General features: G+C 37.3%; 1 protein-coding gene across 5 annotated transcripts in view; it reads left to right on the top strand.

Annotated features, from left to right (window-relative positions):
• The window catches only part of CYRIB (CYFIP related Rac1 interactor B), a 153,887-nt gene that overhangs the window by 105,066 nt on the left and 23,376 nt on the right, over positions 1–25,445 (top strand). For 2 of the 5 annotated variants that reach the window (XM_082858609.1, XM_082858610.1), the window contains 2 exons: positions 18,118–18,200; positions 24,887–25,008. In XM_082858609.1, coding sequence (XP_082714735.1) covers positions 18,128–18,200; positions 24,887–25,008 — 195 coding nt within the window. In that variant the 5' untranslated portion in view covers positions 18,118–18,127. Of the gene's footprint in view, positions 1–17,112; positions 17,196–17,245; positions 18,201–24,886; positions 25,009–25,445 lie in introns of those variants that run through there. The other 3 variants (XM_082858611.1, XM_082858612.1, XM_082858608.1) reach the window with 3 other exon arrangements.

The raw sequence follows: 25,445 nt of genomic DNA, 5'->3' as shown, positions 1-25,445 counted from the left end.
TCCCTTCCTGGTCTAAGATTCACTTACTCATTGATGATTGGATATTAAGCCATCCTGCCTGATAGCTTGCACTCCTCATGGCGACTATTAATGTTAAGAAGAAACCTCAGTCCACCAAAAAAAAAAAAAAAAAAAAAGGGAATTCTCACTTCAGAGAATACTTTATCTTTTTAGTTCAAATTATGAGGGAAAGTAGAAGGACAGTTTTTTTTTTTTCATTTTTTTGTCAGTGCTGTGCGGCATGTGGGATCTTAGCTCCCCAACCGGGGATCGAACCCATGCCCCCTGCAGTGGAAGCACAGAGTCTTTTTTTTGTTTGTTTGGCTGAGTGGGGTCTTTGTTGCTGCGTGTGGGCTTTTTCTAGTTGAGGCGAGCGGGGCTACTCTTTGTTGTGGTACGTGAACTTCCCATTACAGTGGCTTCTCTTGTTGCGGAGCACGGGCTCTAGGCGCGTGGGCTTCAGTAGTTGTGGTACACGGGCTCAGTAGTTGTGGCTCGTGGGCTTATTTGCTCCTCGGCATGTGGGATCTTCCTGGACCAGGGCTCTAACCCGTGTTCCCTGCATTGGCAGGCGGATTCTTAACCACTGCGCCACCAGGGAAGCCTGAAGCCCAGAGTCTTAACCACTGGACTGCCAGGAAAGTCCCGGAAGGTCAATTTTTAAGAGCCTCTTGACCATTTCAATCATAAAAAGATAACTAGAAATGCTTATTCCTATATATCAAATCCTGGAAGATTTCCTTGAGATTGGAAGTCTCCTGCTTTCCCCCCTCTTTCTCCTCCTCTGAAATCTCTGAGGGGAAAAGAATGATGACAGGTTCATATTTTATCCTTTCACTACCTTGAGACCTCCTAACCTGGCATTGAGGCCCAAGTTCCTTGCCGTTTTTGCTGTAGTTTGGTGGCTGGGAGAGGAATCAGAGGCACTCTGATTCCTGGAGGGTGAGGCAGAATGTTTATATGTAGTGGATGAGAACCTCTGTAGCCCTTAACCTCCGTGCCAAAATATATTAAAAAGGGATTTTTCTGAGGATGACTGTTGTGTTGTAGGATCAAGATTTTAAGAATTTGGGTTCTCGTTGCTGTAATGCATAGGAACATGAGAAATACCGATGACAATTAGTTCAGTGGTGATAAAGAGTGTTGTGGGAAGGTATCAGTGCTGTCTAGACCAGCTTTGATGTGTTAGCAGTAAACCTTTGCCTGCTAACCTTGCCCTTGATTGGGTTTCTCAACTTTGTGGAGCTTATATTTGCATTACCCCTTTGTAGGCAACACATTCCATAAACTTACTCCCTACTTTGTGTGTTTTTTGTTTGGTTTTTTTTGTTTTTTGGCCACACCACATGGCATGTGGGAATCTTAGCTCCTCCACCAGGGATCGAACCCGCGCCCCCTGCAGTAGAAGCGCAGAGTCTTAACCACTGGAACTTCAGGGAAGTCCCACTCCCTACTTTGTAAAGTTGCAGTTTGTTTCATTTGACCTAAAGCTACACCTTTTACAGGATGCCCTTCGTTTAGATATGCTCTTCTTTGATGAACAAGCTTTTTTTACTTGAATTTTAATTCATTCATTAATTCAACTAATGTTTATTGAGTAGTGACTGTATAATAGAATGTCTGCCAGAGGCTAGAGGTTCAAAGATGAAAAAGATGTTTGGAAGAACTTTCCCATAAAACTCATCAATGAACTGATGTGCTCTATCTTCTGTAAACTGTTCTATAGAAAAGAAAGAGCCAATATATAAAATATCAAAACCAGATAAGAACAGAGAGAAAAATTACTGGTTGGTCTTACATGATAATCCAAAGTAAAATATTAGTAAATCAAATCTAGGAATATGTATTTCTTTAACTGACCAAATAGAGTTGATCCCAGGAATGCATGGATGGTTTAGAAGTAGAAAATATATTCATATAATCTACCATATTCATAGATTAAATGAAAAAATTGTTGATATTTTATAAAAAATGGCAATTTTGCCTCAGAATAATATATATATATATGTATATTTAATGGAAAATCAAATCAAAGTCCCATCGAGATTTTTTTTTTGTAGAACCTGACAATCACATGAGTGAATAAAAGACCAGGAATTGCTAAGGTAGTTTTGAGGATGAAGCATTACTTAAACAATAAGCACAGACCACAAAAAAATGATGAAAAATTGGATTGCATGGAACAAAGGGCACCATAAACAAAGTTAAGACATATTACGGACTAGGAGAAAGTATTTACCATGTATATAAGCATCAAAAGATTGGTATTTAGAATTCCTAAAGCCCAGTTGGGGGAAAAAATGGGTGGTGTATCAGTTGGAGTCAAGTTAGGAAAACATACTACTCAGTATTTCAAATAGAGGGAATGTAACGTAGAGGATTGGTTATTAAAGGTATTAGAGAGACTGGAAGAGCAAAAGGGAGAAGGGGAGGAATAGAGTGACAAAAAAGGTGGGGTGTTGCCTGCTGCCACCAGAGATAAGCTGCTACCTCTGCTAGACTTCTGTCTCTAACTGGGGCATTGGATACTGGAATCACCCCAACCAAACTTCTCCTACAGCAACTGCTAGTCTGTCTTGGCTAGAAACAGGAAGCTTCTCTCTTTCTTCAGCCTTCTCCTCGCCCTCTAGTGCCGCTTATCGAAATAACCTAACAGGAACCCAGCTGGCAGGGCAGGATGTCTAGGGGATGTCGTTTACAGATCCGAAGCCCCAGCCGTATGGAGTAGAGTAGTGTATGCAAAGGTAGGTGTGGGGCTGAGAGACAGTGGAAAAAATAAATGGCACAGGTGGCAAAGGATATGAACATACATTTTACAAATGGCCTATAAACACACAAAGAAATACACATTTATTACTGGTAATCAAGAAAATGCAAATTAAAACATCAGATATTTCACAATCTAAAAATTAAAGCTTGAGGTTTTGGAGGCTAAGAGAGAGGAAGTCTTTTGCTAGTGGAACAGTGCATTGATAGAAGTACTTTGGAGAGCAATTTGGTACAGTTTAGTAAAGTTAAAGCTGCCTTTTGATTTCTAAATAGCTGTTCTGTGGAAACTCTTCTACATGGGCACAAAGTATGGGTACTGTGTGTAAAGTAGAACTCGTTAATAGAGAAATTGAACATCCATTGTCCCTCAGTAGGGGAATGAATAAACAAACTGGTTTCTTTGAACAGTGGCGTAGCATGTAACATCTAAAATGACTGAACGCGGATAATTCTCAAAACACCATTGAGTGGGAAAAGTGAGTTTTAAAGGAATATGGACAGTGTATCATGTATGCAGATTGAAAAGCAGAACAATACTATGTTGTTTATGAATACGTACCTTCGCAGTAAAATTTTTAAAATATGTTTGGCAAGGAAGCATATTTTGAAGATGCTGATTAACCTTAGGAGATGTGAGAAGGGGAAGAGAGGAAAGTTGGTTGGGAGAGGTTGGGAGATTAACTACACAAAAAAAGTAGGCCAGAGTCTGAAGCAACTATGGCACAAAGTTATTGCTGGGTGGTAGAGTATGTGAATATGATATTTTTAATGTTTGAATTATTTACTAATTTAAAGAGAGAGAAAATAAGAAAATTAAGAATCAGCTCCTCTGGGAAGCCTTTGGTTAGGTGTTCCTTTTTCTGTATGTTCATAGAGGTGTTGGCATGCTTATGTATGGGAGCATGCCACATTATCTGTCTGGTCTCTTCCAGTTGTCTGAGAATTTTTCAATGCCAGCTATTCAGTCTTTGTCACAGTGATTGGCAGATAGGAGCCAGGGAAAGATTGTTTGATTTAAAACAGCAATAGCAACAACCAGGCGCTGTAAACAGCTAGATATAACAGGGTTTTATAATGGTGAGATTTTCATTTAATAGACCATCCATGCATTGCTGCATGTGTTTTGGGAGAGTTCAGGCACCTGAATTCCACTCTGGTCATTTTTGTTGGGCATCTTTGAATGAGCCACATGTCTTCTCTGAGCATCAGTGGCTTTAGTTTTAAAATTTTTAGAATTATTGATACAGACAAAAGAATGTATACCTTTGTGAATTTAAAAGCCTAAAAATAAAAGATTTCCATGAATCCACCAGTAATTGAGGGACTAGAGTATTTCCTAAACCTTTGAAGTTTCCCAGTCCTATGGCCCTGTCCCTTGCCAGAGACAAGCAGTATCTTAAATTTTGTGTTTATCATTCCCTTGCATTTTAACATGTATATTTTTACCACCTATAGGTATATATAATTTTTTCCTGGATTTGAAAATAGTGGTAAATTTTAAGAAAGTGAATTCAGTTCAGTGATCATATTTTTTTAAAGAGAAACTTTCATAATAAATCCTTATAAAATAGGTAATTCTGAGTTTCAGTTTTGTTTTGTTTTGCTTTAATATTTCCATCACACACCATCCTGTATACTCCTAAATTATTTACTTCAGAACTTTGTACTGTTCCTTCTCATAACCTTTGTCTGTCCCTGAATACAGGACATTAGAGCAGGAAGCATTTCTTTCCTCTAAATTTGCAACTCAGGCAGCTAATTTGCATTGGTGGTTTAATTTTTAATGGCTGGGTACATAGAAGAGTACTAGTACTAGTAATCTTTGAATCAAACTCCAAGATGCCATGACAATATGATGTAATACTCTTTTATTATGGCTCACTTCCATTTAAGGAGCAACATTGGTCTCCTAATTTATTGTACTTACTGCACATAGCCAGGCATCCTAGTGAGTGTTTTATTTAAAATGGCTTAACTGGGAATTCCCTGGTGGCACAGTGGTTAGGAATCCACCTGCCAATGCAGGGGACACGAGTTCGAGCCCTGGTCCGGGAAGATCCCACATGCCACGGAGCAACTAAGCCCGTGCGCCACAACTACTGAGCCTGCATTCTAGGGCCTGCGAACCACAACTACTGAGCCCACACGCTGCAACTACTGAAGCCCGCGCGCCTATAGCCCGTGCTGTGCAACAAGAAAAGCCACCGCAGTGAGAAGCCCGTGCACTGCAACGAAGAATAGCCCTGCTCGCCACAACTGGAGAAAGCCCACGCGCAGCAACAAAGACCCAACATGACCAAAAATAAATAAATTGAAAAAAAAATTTTTAAATAAAATAGCTTAACTAAAATTTTTCTTTTTAAAATACTAAATTTAAGTGTATCCACTAGATGTCAGCATATCGTACCATATGTAGAATCAGCGCCAGAACAAATGTGAGACATTCAGTCTACCAAGTGAACTGACCTGTGTAAAGTCACATATTTTGTGATAGAGTCAAAACTAGAAATCAAGTCTCCCAATTTTCATTCCATTCTTTGTTTACGTCATATTTCTTTAAGGCAAGTAGCTTAACTCCATGTTAATCACTAGACTAATAAAATACATTGTGCTAGGGATTGGTGGTGAGATTTTAGTACTAGTATGATGGTATTGTAGCTGGATCATGCTTCTCTTCCTTTATATTGCAGAGTAAAGAGAATCAAAGAGTCACTTTATTAAGAGGTACACTGATACCTGGTGATGATAGATTAGGTAGTGGTGGTAAGGTTAAGAATTAAGCTACTCTCTGTGAGTTCCTCTGTATAAGTCAGATTTCAACTAGGAAAGCAGAAACCTTGCTAGGTATTTTAAAACAGGAAATTTAATATATGTATTTATTTACGCAAGTGTTGGAAGCCTGAGCAAAAAGAGGATGCTGGGGTCTGTGTTTTTACTTAAAACAACTTCTGTCACCAATTCTGGACTGTTTTCCGGCACCGCCTCTGACACCAAATGTGTGGGCTTTTTTCCCCACACCAGCCAGTTCTTCAGCTCTCCAGACACTGTCTAGGTGTCCTATAATTCATTTAATTGTAACACTATGTGGAGTGAGTGTAGACCCCACAGGTTAAGGGCTGCATCCCGTAAGACTGCCCTCCACTCCAGACGCCTGTCTCAAATCCTAGGCCTCCTCTACTTCTGACCAACCAGCTACATATTGGGGCTTCCCACGACCCCCTTCTCAGGTTCAACAAACTGCTTTAATGACTCACAGAACTCAGGAAAACACTTTACTTACTCGTTCCAGTTTATTATAAAGGATTTTATAAAGGGTACACATGAACAGCCAGATAAAGAGGTACATAGGGTGAGGTCTGGAAGTATACTGAGCATAGGAGCTCTGTCCCCGTAGAGTTGGGCTGTGCCACCCTCCCAGCATGTAGGTGCATTTACCAACCGGGAGGCTCCATTATGTAGGCATGACTGATGGTAAATCATTGGCTATTGATGGTCAAACTCAGTTCTTTTTTTACAATTAAAAAATGTTTAATGCCACCCATGACCCTTCGATTACAGAGTATATTCATTGGAGAGAATAAAATTCCTTAACCTGACGTCTAAGGCTCTCTCTCACTTGACGTCAAGCCATATTTCAGTAGAGCAGAGTGGCTAAGGGCACATGGAGACAGGCCGCCCCAGCCTGAATCCCAGCTCTGTGGGAATCTCCAGTCCTTCTCCCCTCCCCAGAGGTCAGGAAATGGGGCTGAAAGTTCCAACTCTCTAGTCACGCCTTGGTCTTTGTGGCAACCAGTCCCCATCTTGAAGCTAACTAGGGGCTTGCCAAGTATCATCTAAAAAACAAAAGAGGCTCCTGCCACCCAGGAAATTCCAGGGATTTAGGAGCTCTGTGTTAGGAACTGGTGATAAAGGCCAAATATATATTTCTTATTATATCACAAGAGGTAACTGAGATATTTTGAAATTAAAAAAAATGATTTATTATTTTTGGCCGCATTGGGTCTTCGTTGCTGCACACCGGCTTTCTCTAGTTGTGGCGAGCGAGGCCTACTCTTCATTGCGGTGCACGGGCTTCTCATTGTGGTGGCTTCTCTTGTTGCGGAGCACGGGCTCTAGGCACACAGGCTTCAGTAGTTGTGGCGCACGGGCTCAGTGGTTGTGGCTCGCGGGCTCTAGAGCGCAGGCTCAGTATTTGTGGCGCATGGGCTTAGTTGATACTCAGCGTGTGGGATCTTCCCGGACCAGGGCTCGAACCCATGTCCCCTGCATTGGCAGGTGGATTCTTAACCACTGCACTACCAGGGAAGTCCAGTAACTGAGATGTTAACGGTAACCACAGGAAGTAACCATCACTCCTAAAGCTGGGGGAGAAAAGGCAAGAGGTGGATTAGGCAGAATTTAAGTGTGTGAAGGAGGAAGGCTGGAAGCTTAGACCTCTGAAGGGGGCCAGGCATTTTGCTGCTGCCAGGAGTTCCACAAGAAGCTAGAGCTTGAAACCATAGCTGTCTTTTGCTCACAGGAAATGCTGACAGGACTTGAAAAACAGAAAGAGAGACCTTCTTTCTTCCCACCTTCTAGTTTTCTTTTAGTGGATCTCACTGATGGAATATACTGAGAAGTCAGCTGACAAAGTAGTCTAGGACGTACACTTCACAGCTTCCTTTCCCCAACATCACAGAGCAGATTATAGAAGGATAAGCTTGGGGGTGTGAGAAATAGGTAACAAACCGTCACTGTCCACCTCTTTGACTCCACGGCATTCGTTTAGCCATGTTGATTTAAGGATGACAATAACAGCATTTTCATGCTTCCTCTCAGAATTTTTGTTCTTGGATCCCTCATGCTCTAGGGGTACAGGTGGAACGGAAAAAACACTGTATGAATCCAGAGTCCCAGAGAGGACGCTGAGTCTACTTATTTTGCAAGTTCAGTGGAACCAGATGTGGGGAGAGAGTTGCAGTCCTGGGAGCTCAGGTTCTGCTTAAGCGTGTTTACCACAAAAATATCAGAAAACAGCAAGGGCAAGAGCAAAAGGGAAATCTCGGTTGTGCTATTTAATGAACAGATATTTGTTGCCAGTCACTGTCATTGTGTTAGAACAAAAGATTCTGTTTAGCAGCTTCTCTTGTTGGGAAGAAAGGGGGAAAGGAAAGTGGAGAAGTAGGTGTGAGAAGGTTAGGGTGTGATGTGCATTTGCAGTGCCATCAGGAAAGCAAATGGCTTAACGTCATGATGATTATTACACACACTTTTTGATAGACTTGCTTGAGTTGGTTGTTTCTCTCCGTTATCCTGGCACTCAACTATTTCAGCTTCTTACGTAAAATTATCATGTTTAATACCATTAACTGCTATGTTCCTAATGTGAGTTGCAGCATTATCAGAAGCTAAGAAGGAATTATGATTTTACTTCTCCTTTAAATTATTGGGTACCTAACTGATCCTTTACATGAAAGAAATACCATCGGATCCACCTATTTACAGTCATTAAATTACTTCATTAGATACTTATTGAATATTAACTCTGCCCTATGTTGAATATTTCCTTTGTGTACTTGTATCAGGTACATCAAATACACATTTGGCCAATAATCAATATTCAGCCAAGGCCAAAGCTGAAAATCATCACAGAATGAACTTCTGAGATGCATGAATAAATCTGAAATTTTATCAGAATTTAATTATTATAATGTTATTAATTGTAGTAGTCAGATTTTAAAAGTTTGATATATTGAAATTTTTATTCTTGCCCTGTTGTCAGCTGCTGGATCACTCCTGGAGTCACTTCTGCTGTTCATTATTAAATCGACACTTGCTTTCAAATCATGTGGTGATGCAGTTTAGGAGCAGTTCTGCAAACAAGACTTTGTGCACTGTTTGAAAAAGATGGTGCCTGGATTTCAGAGGCAGACGTGCTAAGTGAGATTGTTGATATCATTTGAATCATTTTGAAGTTTCTACTATTTTAGCCTGTACTTTCTGCTTTATGTAATCATTTGAGAAATGTTTATCCTTAAACCTTAGACCTAGAAATGTGGCACTGGAGTTACATAACTGGTTTTCAGGATAGTTTCTTCTTGCCTTTCACTTTTTTATTCACCAAATTGCAACATTTTCTGTGTAATAGATTGATTAGAAGGCTTTTTTCAGCATGTGTCGTATCATATTTCTGTAATTGCTCTCTTCCAGCACATCAATTTTGTTATTTCTTCAACAGGCTCCAGCAGGTGGAAGTTATTCGTGATTTTTTTTTTGCTGTTGGCATTAGTTATCTTAGTGCAATATTGTTGCTTTTTACGTTAAAGCAGATTTTTAAACATGTAATAACTACTTGGTTGAATATATGAATGGCAAAGCGATTCCAGACTCCTTTGTATCTCTGGTAGTTTGTCTTTGGAAGGACAATTATTAAAGCGATTCTTTATTTTTTGCTTGTGCAAAATACTACATTTTGTGATGTTACATTGTGTTATAGTTTTTGAATACACAACCGAAGAGTGTGAACTTGTGATTCCTGGCCTTCATCATGTGTGTACCATTGTCAGTGAACATTGTATCATATTTTTCATTACTGATTTTCCATTCTGTTAATATTGCTTCAGAGTCACGGTACATGTTACATGAGAACCAGAAATTTCTTGGTTGACAAGTAAAGCAGAAGCATAGTTGCATTCCAGAGTAACTCACCATCTTGTCAATTTTAAAGATTTTCAGTTGCTTCTACAGGTCTGAATATCTGTAAGATTGAGAAATAGCATATTTAATATTAAGTAATATTTTATATACGACAGCATATAGTTAAGGAACATTATCTGGTAGTATGTTTTCTAGAAGACCTTTTTGCCTAGGATTCAGAGCTTGGGTAAATATAAGAAATTATTTGTTTTAAACATAAAAATGGTAGTTTCTAGTGATCATTTTGACAAATTTTTTCACATTCACACTTTTTTTTTTTTTTTTTTTTTGCGGTAAGCGGGCCTCTCACTGCTGTGGCCTCTCCCGTTGCGGAGCACAGGCTCCAGACGCGCAGGCTCAGCGGCCATGGCTCACGGGCCCAGCTGCTCCGCGGCATGTGGGATCTTCCTGGACCGGGGCACGAACCCGTGTCCCCTGCATCGGCAGGTGGACTCTCAACCACTGCGCCACCAGGGAAGCCCACATTCACACATTTTTAGTCCCCGTAAATTGGAAGAAATGGGACTGTATTAAGGCATTCTTATGAAATCTATTGTTTGGTGGTTTTATTAGGACAAAGTATGTTTTCAGTATCTCCTTATTTTCTTAACACCACATTTCTCTGCATTCTTTATGCATTTATCTGAGTTGAAGATGGTAATGGATATTGGCTTGATTTTGGAGTTTGTCCTCCTTGTAAAATTTTGAGGGGACAGAATTGACACTCTGCTTTTAATTTTTTATCAGAAGATGTGAAGAATTCCCAAATAGGACTTTTTTGGAGGATGTATGGTCTAAAGGAGATTAAATAGAATAAGCTCTAAAATGTGGGTTTAAAGTTTAATGTTATGAGTGCTGTTCGGTTTTACAAAGGTCAGAATTCTGATACAGGCTCGTCTCGATTCTTATTTGTATTTTGGAGCCATATTTATGGCTGTGGGAGGGTACTGTGTTCTTCCTAAGTTATCTTGGCAAACTGTAATTTTCTTGATATTCATAGTGTCTGTCAGTTTATTTCCCTAATATTTAACATTTCAAAAATTTTAAATTTTTGTACATAAAATTAATGGTTTTTATGGGAGGATGGGGGGAGGGAAGGACTGTCTTCATTTATTTGACTGAGAAGGCAGTGAGCTCTTCCTAAATTCTCAGACCATTTTTTTTCTTTTTTCAACTGATAGTTTTCAGTTGTCAGTATTTTGGTCTTTCGTCTCTCCTTGAAATACTCCTGTAATTTTACAGACAAGTTTTTGTTTTCTATGTGTATTTTTGATCATGGAATTATTCAACACATATTTGTTATTACCTACAACATTGTAGGCGTTACTCTGGGTGCTGGGGATAGAGTAGCGTACAAAACAAAGCTCCTGTCTCCTTAAAAGTTCACCTTGCAGTAGAAGACGGACTAAACAGATAATCAGAGGAATGAATGTGTGTTAGATGGTGCTAACCATCAATTTGGGAAGGGGATAGAGAGGAGAGAGAGGAAGAGGTATTATGGATGGATTGGTGAAGGAGGTGCTCTCTGAGGTGGTCTAATTAAAGCAACGACCACATGAAGTGCAGTAGCTTGTCATTTAAAGGTCTGTGGACAAAGCATCCCAGGCCAGGGAAAGGCAGGTACAGAGGCTCCAAGGAGAGAGAAATCTTGCTGTTAGAGAAACTGCAACAGGCTGTTGTGGAGAGTGATGGGAGATGAGGCCAGAGTGAGTTGGGGACAGATCATGTAGGGTTTTGTACGACCTGGTGAGGAGTTTGGATTTTATTCTGAATGTAGGAGTAAGCCATTGCATGTTTTTGAGCACAGAAAGGATGTGGTCCATTTGTATTTTTAAAAGATTGCTTTGCCTCTTATAATAGGAGATTGTAGTAGGAGGCAAAGGTAGAAGCAGTTAGGAGGCTTTGGAAGTAATCTGAGCAAGAGGTAATGGTGGTACAAACCGGACTGGTATAGCAGTGAAGGAAGTGAGGGAGGGCATCCTTTAAGCTAATGATAAAAGTATATTGAGGAGAGAGTGTCATATGCTCCTGACAGGTGAAATAAGGTATGGACTTGAGAATTGACCATGGGAATTAGCAATGGATGTTATTTGATGACCTTGCCAGACCAATTTTGGTGGTATAGGATTGGGCAAAAAGCCAGGTTGGAGTGGGCTTAACAGAGGGTAGAAGGAGAGAAATAAAAGGCAATGAGTGTAGGCAACTCTTCTTAAGGAATTTGCTGCACAGAGAAGCAGGGAATAGGGTGGGAGCTGGGGAGGGAAATAGAATGAAGATAGGTTTTTGTTTTGCATTAAGGTGGGAGAAATAACTGCATGTATGCCAAAGGAAAGGATCCAGAAAAAGAATAGCCATAAAGCAGGAAGGAAGCTCAGGAGAATGTGGTGTCCTAAATGTCAAATGAAGAAAGTGTGTCGGGAAGGAGCAAATGATAAATTGGGTCAAAGGCTATTAAGAGGTCCAGTGAGTTGAGGTGTGAGAATTGCCCTTTGGATTTCGCCAGATGAAGGTTTCCGTGAGCTTGACAGGGACCAGCTTCATCGTAGTGGTGGGTGTAAAAGCCAGATTGGAATAAGTTGAGACAATGAGAAGAGGAAAAGTAGGAAGACATAACTACAGACAGCTCATTTGACAGGTTGCTATAAAGAGGACGGGCAGGACGATGTGGTCGGAGAAGGGACGTGAAGCTTTGCTTTTCATATAGAGAATAGGAGAACGGGTGCCCTGAGGAAAGGTTGTCTATCAGGAACAGGTGCAGAGGTAAAGTGAGTGGTTACTGATGAAGAAAGGGGGGTAGAAAGGATAGTAGGTGTTTCCTTTTCTTGGTTTTTGCGGGTAAAAGATGTAGGGAGGTCATTTCTTCATGTGAGGATGGAAGATAGATTGAGGTTTGAGGAGATTTTTTTAAAAAGCCTTGGGGAATGGTCAGCTGGTGGAAGGGGAAGAAGAGTGACTGCAGGTAGGAGTAGGGTTGCTAGGCTAACCTGAGAGTGCGCTTCATGTCTGTGGTCACACGTTGAAAGCAGTGGTTCTTAACTGGGGGCAGTTTTGGCCCCTAGGGAGTATCTGGCGATATCTCGAGACGTTGGTGGTCACAGCCGGGTGTGGGGTGATACCAGGTGTCTAAGGGGTAGCGGCCTGGGATGCTGCGAAGCATCCCACAATGTACGGGACAGCCCCGCGACAAGGAATTATGGTTCGCATGTTAATAGTGCCGAGTTTAAGAAACCGTGGTTTATAGTGAATCTTGTCAGTATGTTTATGAGGTTTTCTTCCTTCTTCCCCCACCAAGAAGTATTTATTAAATTTATAAATAGGCTGTGAAGAAAACTGACACTAAACAAACATAGTCACTTAGATTGCGTTAGGCGCAACTACTGTTGGTGAGGTTGGCAGACAAAACCTCTTTGAAGAGGGGCATTTGAGGTGAGGCCTGAAGGGTGAACAGAAGCCAGCCGTGGGAGAGCCCTTGGAAGTGGCATTCCAGGCATAGGAGACAGTATTATAAAACCCCCCTGAGCCCAAAAGAGTAGATGAAGTAACAGCATCTCTTAGGAATTTTCTAGAAAGAGAGATGAAGTAACATATTAATGGTACCATGTAGTTGTGTTTCTAGTGGCTTCTATTATTCTAGTTAAGGAAACTTCTTTTCAAATGTTTTATGGGAAAATGGTCTAATGTATTTATTAAATGCTTTTCGTGAGCTCAGAAATACATTCCACAGACTACCGGCCAGGAAGAGCATGTTCCTTTCCAGATAAGCCTCCAACTTCGAAACAAACACATAACATGAGAGCTCGTAGTCACAGAAATACGTGGAAAATATTGCAAACACTCGAAGTACACTATATCTGACTTCTGTGTATCAAATTTCTTCTTAGCTTGTTTAGTAAATATTTATAATATTTAGTTTAAATCCAAGGATTACAATAAAAAGTACATCGAAAGAAAATTCTTTAGTTTTTCCCTCCTAAATTCAGATTGGATGACAGTTTATTATCCTAAGTTGTAATTTTTATTATTTACCTTGAAATAGTGCCTCTAAAGTATATCAGTATTTTGGACCAAGTTTTATATACTCTGAAAAATCTTTTATATCCTTTGGATCAGATTTATTTATTCATCTGAAATTTAGAAATCATATTAGTCAGAACTCTTTTAGATGCAAATGACAGAAGCCCAACTCAACTAAAAAGGTAAAAGGGAAATTGAAAGAAACCAGGATATGTTAAAACCAGAGGAAAATCTAAACTCAGCTGAGGTAAATGGCAGCTGAAACTTGGGAACAAATAGAATCAGAAATTAAGGACTTGTGAACGCTTTCTGTGGCTCTCCACTGCGTGTTGGCTTCATTCTTTTGTGACAGACTGGCTTCCTCTAGGGCAGGAAATACAGCTGCCACACGCTCCAAAGCCGCACATCCACAGGTTCTGCCACCGGGGACAGATCCTGTGGGTCAGTCAGGTCACTCTAAAAACAGCCAGAGCGAGAGCAGCAAACACTTTGCCAGGCATGATGCTAAATGTTTTGCTTGTATTAACCCGTTTAATGATTTTATGAACCCTCTGCAGTGGATATTATTATTATACACATTTTGTAGATGAGAAAACTGAGGAATGGAGAAGTTAGGACACTTGACTAAAGTCCCAGAGCTTGAAAGTGGCACAGCTGGGGGGTTTGAACCCAGGCAGTCTGGTACCGTGCAGAACTGCCAAGTAGCCATTATGTCATATTCATTGAAATCAGTCACACTGAGGGGATGGAGAGGTTTTTTGGTTTGGTTTGGTTTTTGACTGAAGAGTTAAAATATGCAAGACAGCAGGGATATGGTTTTAATTTTTTGTTTTTTCCTATAAAAAGATATGACAACTGATAATATTATAATGAACTGTTTTCAGACCTTCGAAAAATTCCATGAGTTTTTGTTCGGAGACACACATGATGTGGGTTGCCTGCACAGCATCTTTCCTGTGTGCTGTAGGGTTTGCCCCCTAGGAGACATTTGCCACCATCCAGAATCATTTCTGGTTGTCACAACTTGTGTGGTGGGTTACTACGGCATCTAGTGTGTAGAGGCCCAGGATGCTGCTGAAGACCTTAACAGTGTGAGACAGACCCCTCTCAACAAAAGAATTACCCAGCCCCAAATGTTAATAGAGCTGAGGTTGAGAAACCTGTACTAGATAAACTGGGCCATTTTCTAGCTAAGAGTCACTGTTTGGGATGAAGAGATTAAAAAATTCCGAATCTTTGAGTACTTGTGAAGAGTGAATGTGTCAGGACCAAGTATGATGCAGAGTGAGGGGTGTTAGGGTCACACTAGGCCGGGGTGCCTCGAAAGAAGGACTAAATAATGGAAGGAATTTGCAGAAGTAGATGTAGAAAAACGGAGCAGACAAAGTTCGATAGTTTCAGTATTTTCCCCGAGGATCAACTGTGTGCGTACAAGTACAAAGGTAAGGAAACTTAAATCTGTCCCTTCTCCCTCTCTCCTGTACCTGATGAAGGTCTCATAGGACTAATTTTAGGACAGCATTTTAGCAATATTCTTGACAAAAGTGAGCTAAAAGTAGGTTTTGTGATTTACTCTGATTTATAACATTGAAATTCATTGACAGATTGAAGACTGTGGTTTGTGTTAAAAGAAGTAGAGCCATTATTATTTTTTTAAAGTCATTTTGTGATTTTGGGGTTATAACAACAGGCAGCATTTTTATTGAATGCTTTCTGTGTGCCATACACTGTGCTAATAATAAGTCAGTGTTTAATCTCATTGAACTCTCATAATAACCCTTTATTTAAGATGGTTACAATGAAATGTGTGTTTTACTGAGGAAGAAAATGAGTCCCAGAGAGGTTGACTACCATCCTCAAGGACAAACAGCTATTTAGCTAGAGTTGGAATTTTGGTTTGATTCCATAGTCTAAACACTTTTAACACCAAATGGTATGCTGCCTTTTCCTCTTAAAGACAATTACAGTCCTCTCTCATACTGATTTTCCATCTGTGGTTGAAGTTTTGATGCCACTAGGTAATTCTTTGTATATTGCTCTTGGTTCTTGTTAGTGAGAGAATTTATGTATGTTTGGAAACAGATACTCCGTATATATTTGAAAGCTTTTGAAAATTGAAGCTGTGAAATATTTTTTTCCAAATGTTCCTAAAATAATTTATTGAATAGATTTAGTAACAATTTAAGGTAATTATTTGGATGTGATGATTTTGGAAAAATGGTTATATTTTCCTTATATATAAAAGTTTGGTATTATTAAACTTTACAGTGTAAAAGATAATTAAGATAAAATATTTCCCTTTTAGTTTTAATCTCACGTAGTCCATCTGTGTCATACATTGGACAGAATCTTTCCTGTGAATTCTGTGTGATAGGGATTTTAATATCAAAAATAACATAGATCCCTACCTCTCCCATAAGGGGCATCATTTTAAAAGAGGGGATCCTTCGTATTAACCATATTTGTGAATAAATTAGATTGCTTTTAACATTTCTAAGAAGTATGTGTCAGTCCATCAGATTTTGATCTCTAAAGCAAATAACTGTTATACATATACTGTTATTTCCTCTTTGCGAAGCTTAAAGTGAGGAACATATGCCATTGTCCAGAGAGTAGGTGGAGGAAGGGGGCACAGCACAGCTGGCCAGAGTGCTCTTTTCAGATTTCTTGTAATAGGGGTGAGCAATAAGGTGTTCTTTTTCATTGATAAAAATATTGTTACTTTTGTGTTTTGTTTCATTTACATTTACCAGTAGTTCCATATTTGGAGAAAAAGTATGGAGATTGGGGGAGGGGAGGGTATGGGATGCCTGTGACACCATAGTCTGCCTTTCCTATAGTTACTGCAACTACAAGGTTTGAATCTGGTTTCCTGGACGTTCCTGACCCCCTCCTTCCACCTTCATCCTCACTGAGTCATGGCAAATTCTTGGGCAAGATTTATACCATCGCATTATTTTTCCTCTGCAAATTTATGAAGTTGTAATAATTGCTGGCTCCCTTTGTGTTTGTTTGCTGTGTTAACTTCTAAGTTACATACTTTGTATATAGTTGATATTGTTGAATAATCAATCTGTGGGTTAAATAACAAAAAGTTTGATTATTCTTAGGAGTATAGAAAATGTAAGAAATACTGGTTTATGTGTGGTAAAATTTTAAAAATGGGTCATTAATTGATATCTCCCTTCAGTCTTTAAGTGTGGTTTGAGTACTGTTTTCCATGTATTCCCAATAGGATTTGATTCTGCAAGAAGGACAATATCCCTATTATTTAAGAATAATGGTCTCAATATTTACTTAGTTGAGAAATCTATTTTTGATGTTAATTTCAGTTGAGAATATATGCCTCAAACATTTTAAAGGAGTAACACTAGCATAGATATTAATCAAATGTAAATATTGCAAGTTATATGTAAAAATCTAATCTTTTTGCTAGTTTTGCCTTATGTAACTTTTTTGATATGTGGAAAAGAGGGACAAGAGCTATAAACTCAGAGCCAAATGTGCTTTTGTTGTTCCAAATTTTCAACGCCAGAAGCATATAAAACCTGCACCTGTTGGTAATTATGAGCAAGCCAGCCTTTGCCGAATCCCAGGCCTCTGCTTAAAAACTTTTTTACTGGAACTAAATGATGTTGCCATTTTTATTTTTAGGTTTGCTGGCATGGGTAATCTCATTAAGGTGCTAACCAGGGACATAGACCACAATGCAGCACATTTTTTCTTGGACTTTGAAAGTAAGTCTCTTAGCCCTTCACGGCTGGTGCATAATGGTAAAGGTGAAAGATTAATTATACTCACACCACAGTGAAGGCCAGCCAGACTATCTGTTAATAAAGTATGGGGATCAAACAAAGTTTGCATGACTTTTTTCTTAATCGTAGGCAAGCATCACCATCATATGTATAATTTAGTTTTTCATTTGCTGAAATCATGTTGAGTCTGTAGCCAGTGCTGTCCTTTCATTAGTCCATGAAGCAAGTAGCCTTATGATGAACATTCTAATAGTATGCCTTAGTGACTATGCCCAACAATCTGTTTGCTTATAATCTTATGATAATTTTTATGACAAATCAGAGTTGTGCTGCATATCCAGAATCAGTACTTTAAGTAACCTCCACAAATTATTGAGAATCCAAATTTGCTTAGAAATACATGCTTTATTTAACGGCATACAGGAAGTAGTTTAATATTCTGCTATTTTAAGGTGAAATGCAAAGGTGAGCTGTGGCCAAAACTCTTAATATTTGGCTTTGAAATAAATTGTTGTTTCAGTGCAATATTAAACAAGATTACATGTGAATAATTCTTGATCAGAAATTTCTTTTTCAGAATACTAGCACTATTGGAATACTTAAAGAATTTTTCATTATAAGGCCATTAATGAAACTTGGGAGAATTTTAAGAAGAATTAGAGCAACAGTTGTGCCATTGTGTACAGGAAAACTACATTTCACCTCTAGGTCCTACATATCAGCACCTTGAGAACCCGGTTTGCTGTCTGCCAGAGCAGAGTCTGGGTAACCTGAAGGACGAATTCATGGCCTAATGAACATTTTCCCTGTTACTGTTTTTTGTTTTTTTTGGTTTTTTAAGTAAATTTCAGATGTTCTTTTTTATAAAGGGATATTTTCTCTTTTCTCATTCTTGTCTTGACAGGTACCTTAACATGGGGAATCTTCTTAAAGTTTTGACATGCACAGACCTTGAGCAGGGGCCAAATTTTTTCCTTGATTTTGAAAGTGAGAAGATGATTTTATATCTATTTTTCTTTGCCTGCAGTAGACTGCGTTTGTCTTGCACTAAATGAATGTTTCCACTTTGCCATCTTTTTAACTTTTGCTTTGCATGACTGAGCTATGAATTGTTTGAGTAAAATTTCTGGTGCCTTCTAGAACTGGAAGTCATATTTTATAGATTAAATTGTGATAAAATGTTTTTGAACTTTTGTAAGAGACTGATATCTCTTAGTTGGACATTATTTTATAATTTGAGATCTCTAATGAAAATATTTGAGATTCTCTGAAAACATTTTTATGAAAAATTTTGGTGGAAAGGACAAATGCTACTTCAAGCTTTGTTAACTAGAAGCAATATTTGGGGAAAATTTTATTGCAGTTGAGAAAAATTGACTTGGTTTCAGTTACTCTGTGTACCTATTGAAATACTTTGAATACAAAATCTGTTCATGAAGGCCATTCAGAGCTCAGTAATTTGGGCATAATATTAAAAGGTAAGTGTGAACCTTAATTATTTAATCTTTGCAGATAATTAATTTGAAAAGTTAAATTCATTATATGTATTTATTTCAGGAATTCATTTTTTTTCTATCTCTAAAAAGAAAAATAATGGGTTCACAGACCTTTAAGTAATTTGCCTTCTGTTTGTTTTATGTTGCATGACCTATTATAATATGGTCTAAGAGTGGCAGGTAAGTGTCATTGACCCCTGTGCATGTTGAAAAGCTTTTGCTTTTTTGGCTGTCAGTGTTGCTTTAGCTTGTCTGGTTGTCACATTGGGAACAATGATATTAAATTGGTGTTTTAGTGTGAATCTTGCTATTTTAACTCATCATTAGAAAATTGTTAGGAAAGGGTGAAGAGAGAGCTTTTAGGTTATAAATCATGTGACCCGCTCCCCCCCCCCAGCATTTTCATCTGAGATTAAAACATTTGAACAGATTTTTAAATACTTAAAATTTAAGACCTTTTCTGATTTTTAAAACAAATAAATCTCTTAAAATAAATCCACAGAGAGACATTACATTTTTCCATCAACTTCAGTTTAGTTTATGTGATATTATACAATTCATTCTATTATGAATAATTTATATATTTTTTCTTTAAACCAGGACAGTTCATATGAGCACATTAATTTATAGCTTATCTCCATTTGATGGGATAATTTTTGGTCTCTGATATTTTTCTACTTTTATTACATTCCTATTAATGTTCCGTTACAGTTTGGGTACTGTGTGCAGGCCAGCAAAGAGTAGTAATGTCAATATCAGGACCATATTGTTTGGTTTTTAGGGGACAATGTTACCAAATAGTAGTTTTCTTGACCCTTCTCAACAATTTAACAGTGCTGTTTTAAATGCATGTTTAGCATGAATTTTAATCAGCTTGGGGATGTTGAGCAGATTGCTGACTTGAAGATTATTCTTTCAGATGAGGCAACTTACATTAGAGCTGTATTTTAGTTTATTTGCATCTGTTTCAAACTTGCTGTTGTATATTTTCCTGCTTTTCTGTCTCCTTTTTACTCTCTGTCTCAAGTTCCTTACGTTTGCAGAATCTTGGCTTTGATATAGTCAAGATCTTGTTCAAGACTTGGCACTTGATCTTTTTATAAACCTAGCATTATGTTGTGGTCAAGTGAAAAGCATGAATTTACTGTAGTTTAAAAAATATTATTGGGTCTTGGTTTTCTAATCTTTGGGAGTTTAGATCATTATCCTTAAAATTTAAATAGCTAATTTAGTAGCAGGAAAAGGTAAAAATTGCTAACAAGAACAATAATAACCAACAATGAAGAACTATATATAAAGTGTTAACGTCTTAAAGGCAGATGTAAATTAAATATTTGTTGCTTATATCAGCCAATGTAGAACTTTTGGTTTGACACTTACTGGTATACTGTAAATGAAATTTAGTGAAAACAAACTGCAGACTAGGCCAGAGTTTGTCCCTTGTTAATTCTTAGTTACATTTTTAAATGTTTTCTTTTGAATCTAACATCAGAGTTCTCTTAATCAATTTTATCTGTCATCCATTTGAATATTTGTCATCTTTTTGGAAATATGCACTTGTAAAAGTGTATTTTATCATTAGGCTACTATAGTGACCCCTTGAAACTTCCTTTCTTTAACCTGTTTTATACCAGATTCAAAATTGCCAACACAGTTGATTTGCCAGTTCATTATGATTACTAAGGATAAAGTCATATTCTTTTATTAAATAGAGTATTAGTACTACATTATTTCTAGATGAACAGTAATATTTAGGTTACCAGAATAATTTAGCTTTACTATTTCCATCATTCTGATTGGTTAAATCTAGCTCAGTGCATGTCCATGGTTCCATACAGACAGATGTACTGGCGTTTTGCATCAAGCTGTATAAAAATTAACTATTCTGGTAATTTTAAAGTATGATTTAATGGAATGCTGTAGTTTCCAAATGAAGACGGTCTTTAATCATTATCCCTTAATTTACGTGCTTGCACACACACATACTGTTTTTCACTTCAGTTCAGCCTGCCTCCTGTATGCCAGCCAGTAGGTACTGGGGATGCAAAGATAACTAAAATACAACCCTTGCCTTTGGAGAGTTCTCAATTCAGTAGAATAGAGAGAAATACAAATCATTAGAATAGACAGAAATGCAAACTAATTATTTACATAATTTACATCATTCAAGGTGTAGTTCAGGAAGGGGATTAACTTTACCTAGCTGTGAGTAGATTGGGCATGGAAGACTTTCTGATGGTGATATTTGAGTTGGGTTGTGAAGGGTGAATTAGAATGTTTCAGGCTGATTTAGTGCAGTACATTGTAGAAAGAAGGAACAACATGTAAAAAAGCCTTAAGGCGTGAAATGACATTCTGTGTTCAGTGAAACATATCATTATCTACTCGATGTACTAGAAAGAGGGTCTTTTTCTGAAAGCAGATTGTACCTATATGATTTTAAGAATAGTGGTTTAATTAATATTCATATGTAAGTCCAGAATTGCCCCATACAGTTCGGCAGCAGTTATGCTAATGACAGCATATTAAAAGCACTGAATTGGGGCCTGTACAACCTCTTCTAGTTCTTGAGATTTCTTACTTTATAATGACATTGTTAATTTATAGGTCATTCTAATGACAGATCTTTAGCCTGAGTAACTACTATATCTATTAGTTCACTAGATTGTTTCTTGGGAGAAGAGGGACTTTTATATTTATGTCCCCTCCCAACCTTAGCATAGTCCTCTGTAATCATAGAAGTTCAGTATTCATTAGTTAACCTTGATTTAGTTATCTCCAGGTAGGCCAAAATAGGAGAGTAAATATAGGTGGTCATTTGTAAGTGAGAAATGAATCTTACTTCCTTTGATTCTTTGTTATAGTGCCTTTCCACTTAGTCATACATTTCTTCTAATTCTTGTGTCTTTTGTGTTGCCTGTTCCCCTTACCCCCTATTTACAAAAAAATATTGATAATACCCACCCTTTTAGTCTAACTTTGTTTTTCCATTTTATTTTTGTATATTTTCAATTGCTTTTTCCCCATACTTGGAAATTTCTGGTGGCATTTTCTTATATTTATTTTTCTAAAATGATGTAGGATTATATTTATTTAGAGTTAAAAATGCATAATAGCCTTCTTTAACACATGCTGGAGGTATATTTATATCTCTGTACCTTCTCATTCATTCAATAAATATTTATTATGGAAAATCTACTAGGTACCGAGTTTATATACTGTACAGTGGTATGTACTCTACATTGAGGTCCCTGCCTCGATGAGACTTGTGGTGATTGATATACTGTAAATATTTAATGAATGAATGCAAGATTAAAGCAGACAGACCCCTTATTACAATTTCTACGTGTCTTTTAATTTTTTTCCTTTCATAGCTGATCCTTTGCCTCCTTTTGTATCATAACAGCTTCAATTTTAGCAATTATTTTCAGTGACTCCTCTGTAGGAAACTGGTGTGAATTTATTAAAAAAATTAATTTTACCTTCAAATAGTATGAGCAACTGAAATATGCTGTAATTTCCCTTGAACAGCTTTTAAAACTAAGCTTGATGAGTAATCACTGAGGTTACTCTCAGTAGTATAGTAGATACATTTTGCAATCAATTGAATGGCCGTCTGTTAGCTGGCTAAGTGATGTGTTTTTCCTCAAGTAATAAAAGTTTTCATTTTTTGCTATGAAAAATCAAAGTGACAAGTCTTGGTTGTATTATATGATACCATTTTTGGAATAAAGTGTTTTATTTTATGGAGTCCTTTCCCCTCCCTAGTATTTCACCCTTTTGCATGACTTGCTATCAGTAAAGTAGTGCTTTACCTGTCTGCTATTTTCTGTTTGTCTTCATCTCTACAGCAGTCTTCAGCAGCTTTCAAAATTATAAATGTGACTTTCCTGTGACAGTCTAAAAAATGTTTAATCAGTGTGGTGCTGGGTACTTTTTCCACCCTTAGGGGAAACTGGAATCTTCTCCTTTATTTTTAAATTTCTTGGTATTTATTAAATCTTTAATAATTATTAACCACTTCCAAGGTCTATTTAAATCTATCTGATAATGTTTCTTTTGTATGTAATTCTCAGTGTCATTTCTGTTAACAGCTAGTCACCACATCCAAAATACATAGTTTAGTATTTTCAAACTTCACAAATATCTTTTACTATATAATAGTCAAAATATTGTCCTTTGTCATGAATTCCCACTTCATGAATTCAAACTATGATATGTGTCTACTATTGATGTTATGTCCGTAGTTTCACAATTCCATATGAAAAGTATAAAACTGCTGTTTTTGCATGTGAAACTATTTTTCTCTACTGCATCTGGTGTAAGTATAAAAGTTATGAGGTGTACCTTTTTTTTTTTTAGTGTGTGTCTAACTGTGACTTTGGAGAACATGGTCTGGCTAAATGTGAAAAAATACTATTGCCAAATGACAAACTCTGATTTTTAAAAAATCATTTAGCTATAATAGCAGTATTTGCTCCTAGTAATACCTTTATAGCTTTGGACACAGACAGGGTCTTTTTAATTTTTCAGTTGACTCCTTGTGTAATTATTTTGTCATAACATTTTCATTAAAAAAAATACATGATTTCTGAAAGTAAATTTGAAAAATAAGGGAACAGATATGAAAACACAAATTCTTGAGTTGGCTTTGCATGTGAATGTTACTTATTGTTGCTGTAGTAATGTCTTAAGTATGTTGAAATTGATACTGTACTTGTTGATTTAAAAAATATAAATGGTATATTTTTGACTAGTTGGCAGGTTTAATAAATGGAATTGAATTATGACTTGCCCCAAGCGCAAAATAAAGTTACAGGTTTTAGGCATCTGGACTCCTAGTTTCACGTGTGAACTAAGTTTGTAAAATTTTTCTAAGGAAAGGAATAAATAGATCGTTGTGTACTTATGGGGAGGTGGAATATGTGCAGAAAATTCTAGGTACTAGTTTTATATGATTGGTGAACAAGAGATTTATCAGAAATGATCTTAATTCATGTTATAAATTTGATCGGCCTCCCCTACCTCCAGAGTAAGAGAAAATTTTAGCATGGAGGAATTCTGACATCAAAGTTGCTCTCTAAAACATTATGGTAATCATAATGTTTATTATTTTAAGTGCTTTATGCCTTATCTGCAGTGTTGGATATAGTCTAGTTGGAAAGATTTATGAAAAACTCATTTTCGTCACAAAGCGGCCAATTCTCCCCTCCCCACCCAAAAAAAGAATCAAATGTATTGGATAAAAAAGATTTATCCTTAGAGAAACAAGTGACCAAGGTATTGAAAATGGGATTTTTGTCACCTCGAGTCTAACAGAAATCCAGAATTATTCATCTATTAACCTAAGTTTTGTGGCTAACACCACAGGTAGTAGAAATGCCCATATGTTTGTGTTCCTGATTATGTTTTTTATAAGTATAATTCTCTATTTTTCCTCTCAGTCCCAAGTGTATAGGAACTCTGTTTTTGCTTTAGTATTTCAAAATTTCAGTGATACTATTGTATCTTAAAGTATCTAGTTTTTAGTAGCCTAGTGATTCTGGAGCAGTTTCATAGTTCGAACTCCTCTGCACAGGAATCTGGACCTTTTGTTCATCAGCAGAGAAGTTCATTGGTACCGAATATAATGGTCTTTAGAAAAAGGGAGCATCTAAAACTTTTTTTTTTTAGTTTCTAATTTTTTTATATCAAAACTCAGTCATTAAAATGAACTTTATAGGAAAATAGTTTATGTCTTAAACCGTAGATGAGCAAGATGTATTAATAGGCCTTTCATTTCTGTTGCATTAAAATAGATCATTACTCATACATTTACAGTCATTACTGTTAGTGATGCATACAGTAGAAACAGTGATTATTAACACTCACAATTAAAATTTTTGAATTATAATCCTTGTTTGTTTAATATACCACGTCATGATTTGTAACTTAAAATAAATAGTAATGTTTCGTGTTCCCTTGCTTCTTTGTGATATTTACAAACTTGAGGATAGTTATTCAAATGTAGAACTATGGAAAAATTGTCAGTCTTTTCTAAGAAGTGAAAAGTTAGCACTGGACAAAATGTTAGTCATCTTTAGAAAATCAGATTAATCAGTGCTTAGAGTTATTATACATGTACTAAAAAAAAAAATCATGTGACTCTAAATTTTCTTGTGCTTTCCTGCTATTTAGATGCCCAGCCTACAGAGTCTGAGAAGGAAATTTATAATCAGGTGAATGTAGTACTAAAAGATGCAGAAGGCATCTTGGAGGACTTGCAGTCATATAGAGGAGCTGGCCATGAAATACGAGAGGTAAAGCATGTTTATACATTTTCCAGTAAACTAAAAATTACTGTGTCCCTCTTTTTAATCTCTGTTATATTCTATACTTTATTGTCTGTTTGCATATTAAATATTCTGTTTAAAGGAAGATCACTTGCATTATTTCAAAAGTGGTTGCAGTGATACAGGGTAAAAGGAAAACAAGGTTCTATAAATATGTAATTTATATATATTAAAGAAAAGTTGATTTTTTTGGTTTATTCTCACAGCTGAAATTTACAGTATCCATGGTGGCTATTTCTATTGTTTTTGGAGGGGAGAACATGAGGCTTTCTGTGGCTTCTTTTTGTCCTGCCAGTCTGTTTTCCTGCTCCTCCTAAGCTTCCTAGGAGAAAGCTGAAACCATCCTTGTGATCTGGACCCCCTCAACTCTGTCTGATGACTTGATACCACAGAGCAAATGTTTG

Source organism: Leucopleurus acutus (genome assembly GCF_964270905.1).
Source record: "Leucopleurus acutus genome assembly, chromosome: 17".
In the NCBI taxonomy this organism is placed as follows: Eukaryota; Metazoa; Chordata; class Mammalia; order Artiodactyla; family Delphinidae; genus Leucopleurus; species Leucopleurus acutus.
Note: the sequence above shows the minus strand (reverse complement) of the source record. Positions and strands in the feature narration are given on the sequence as shown.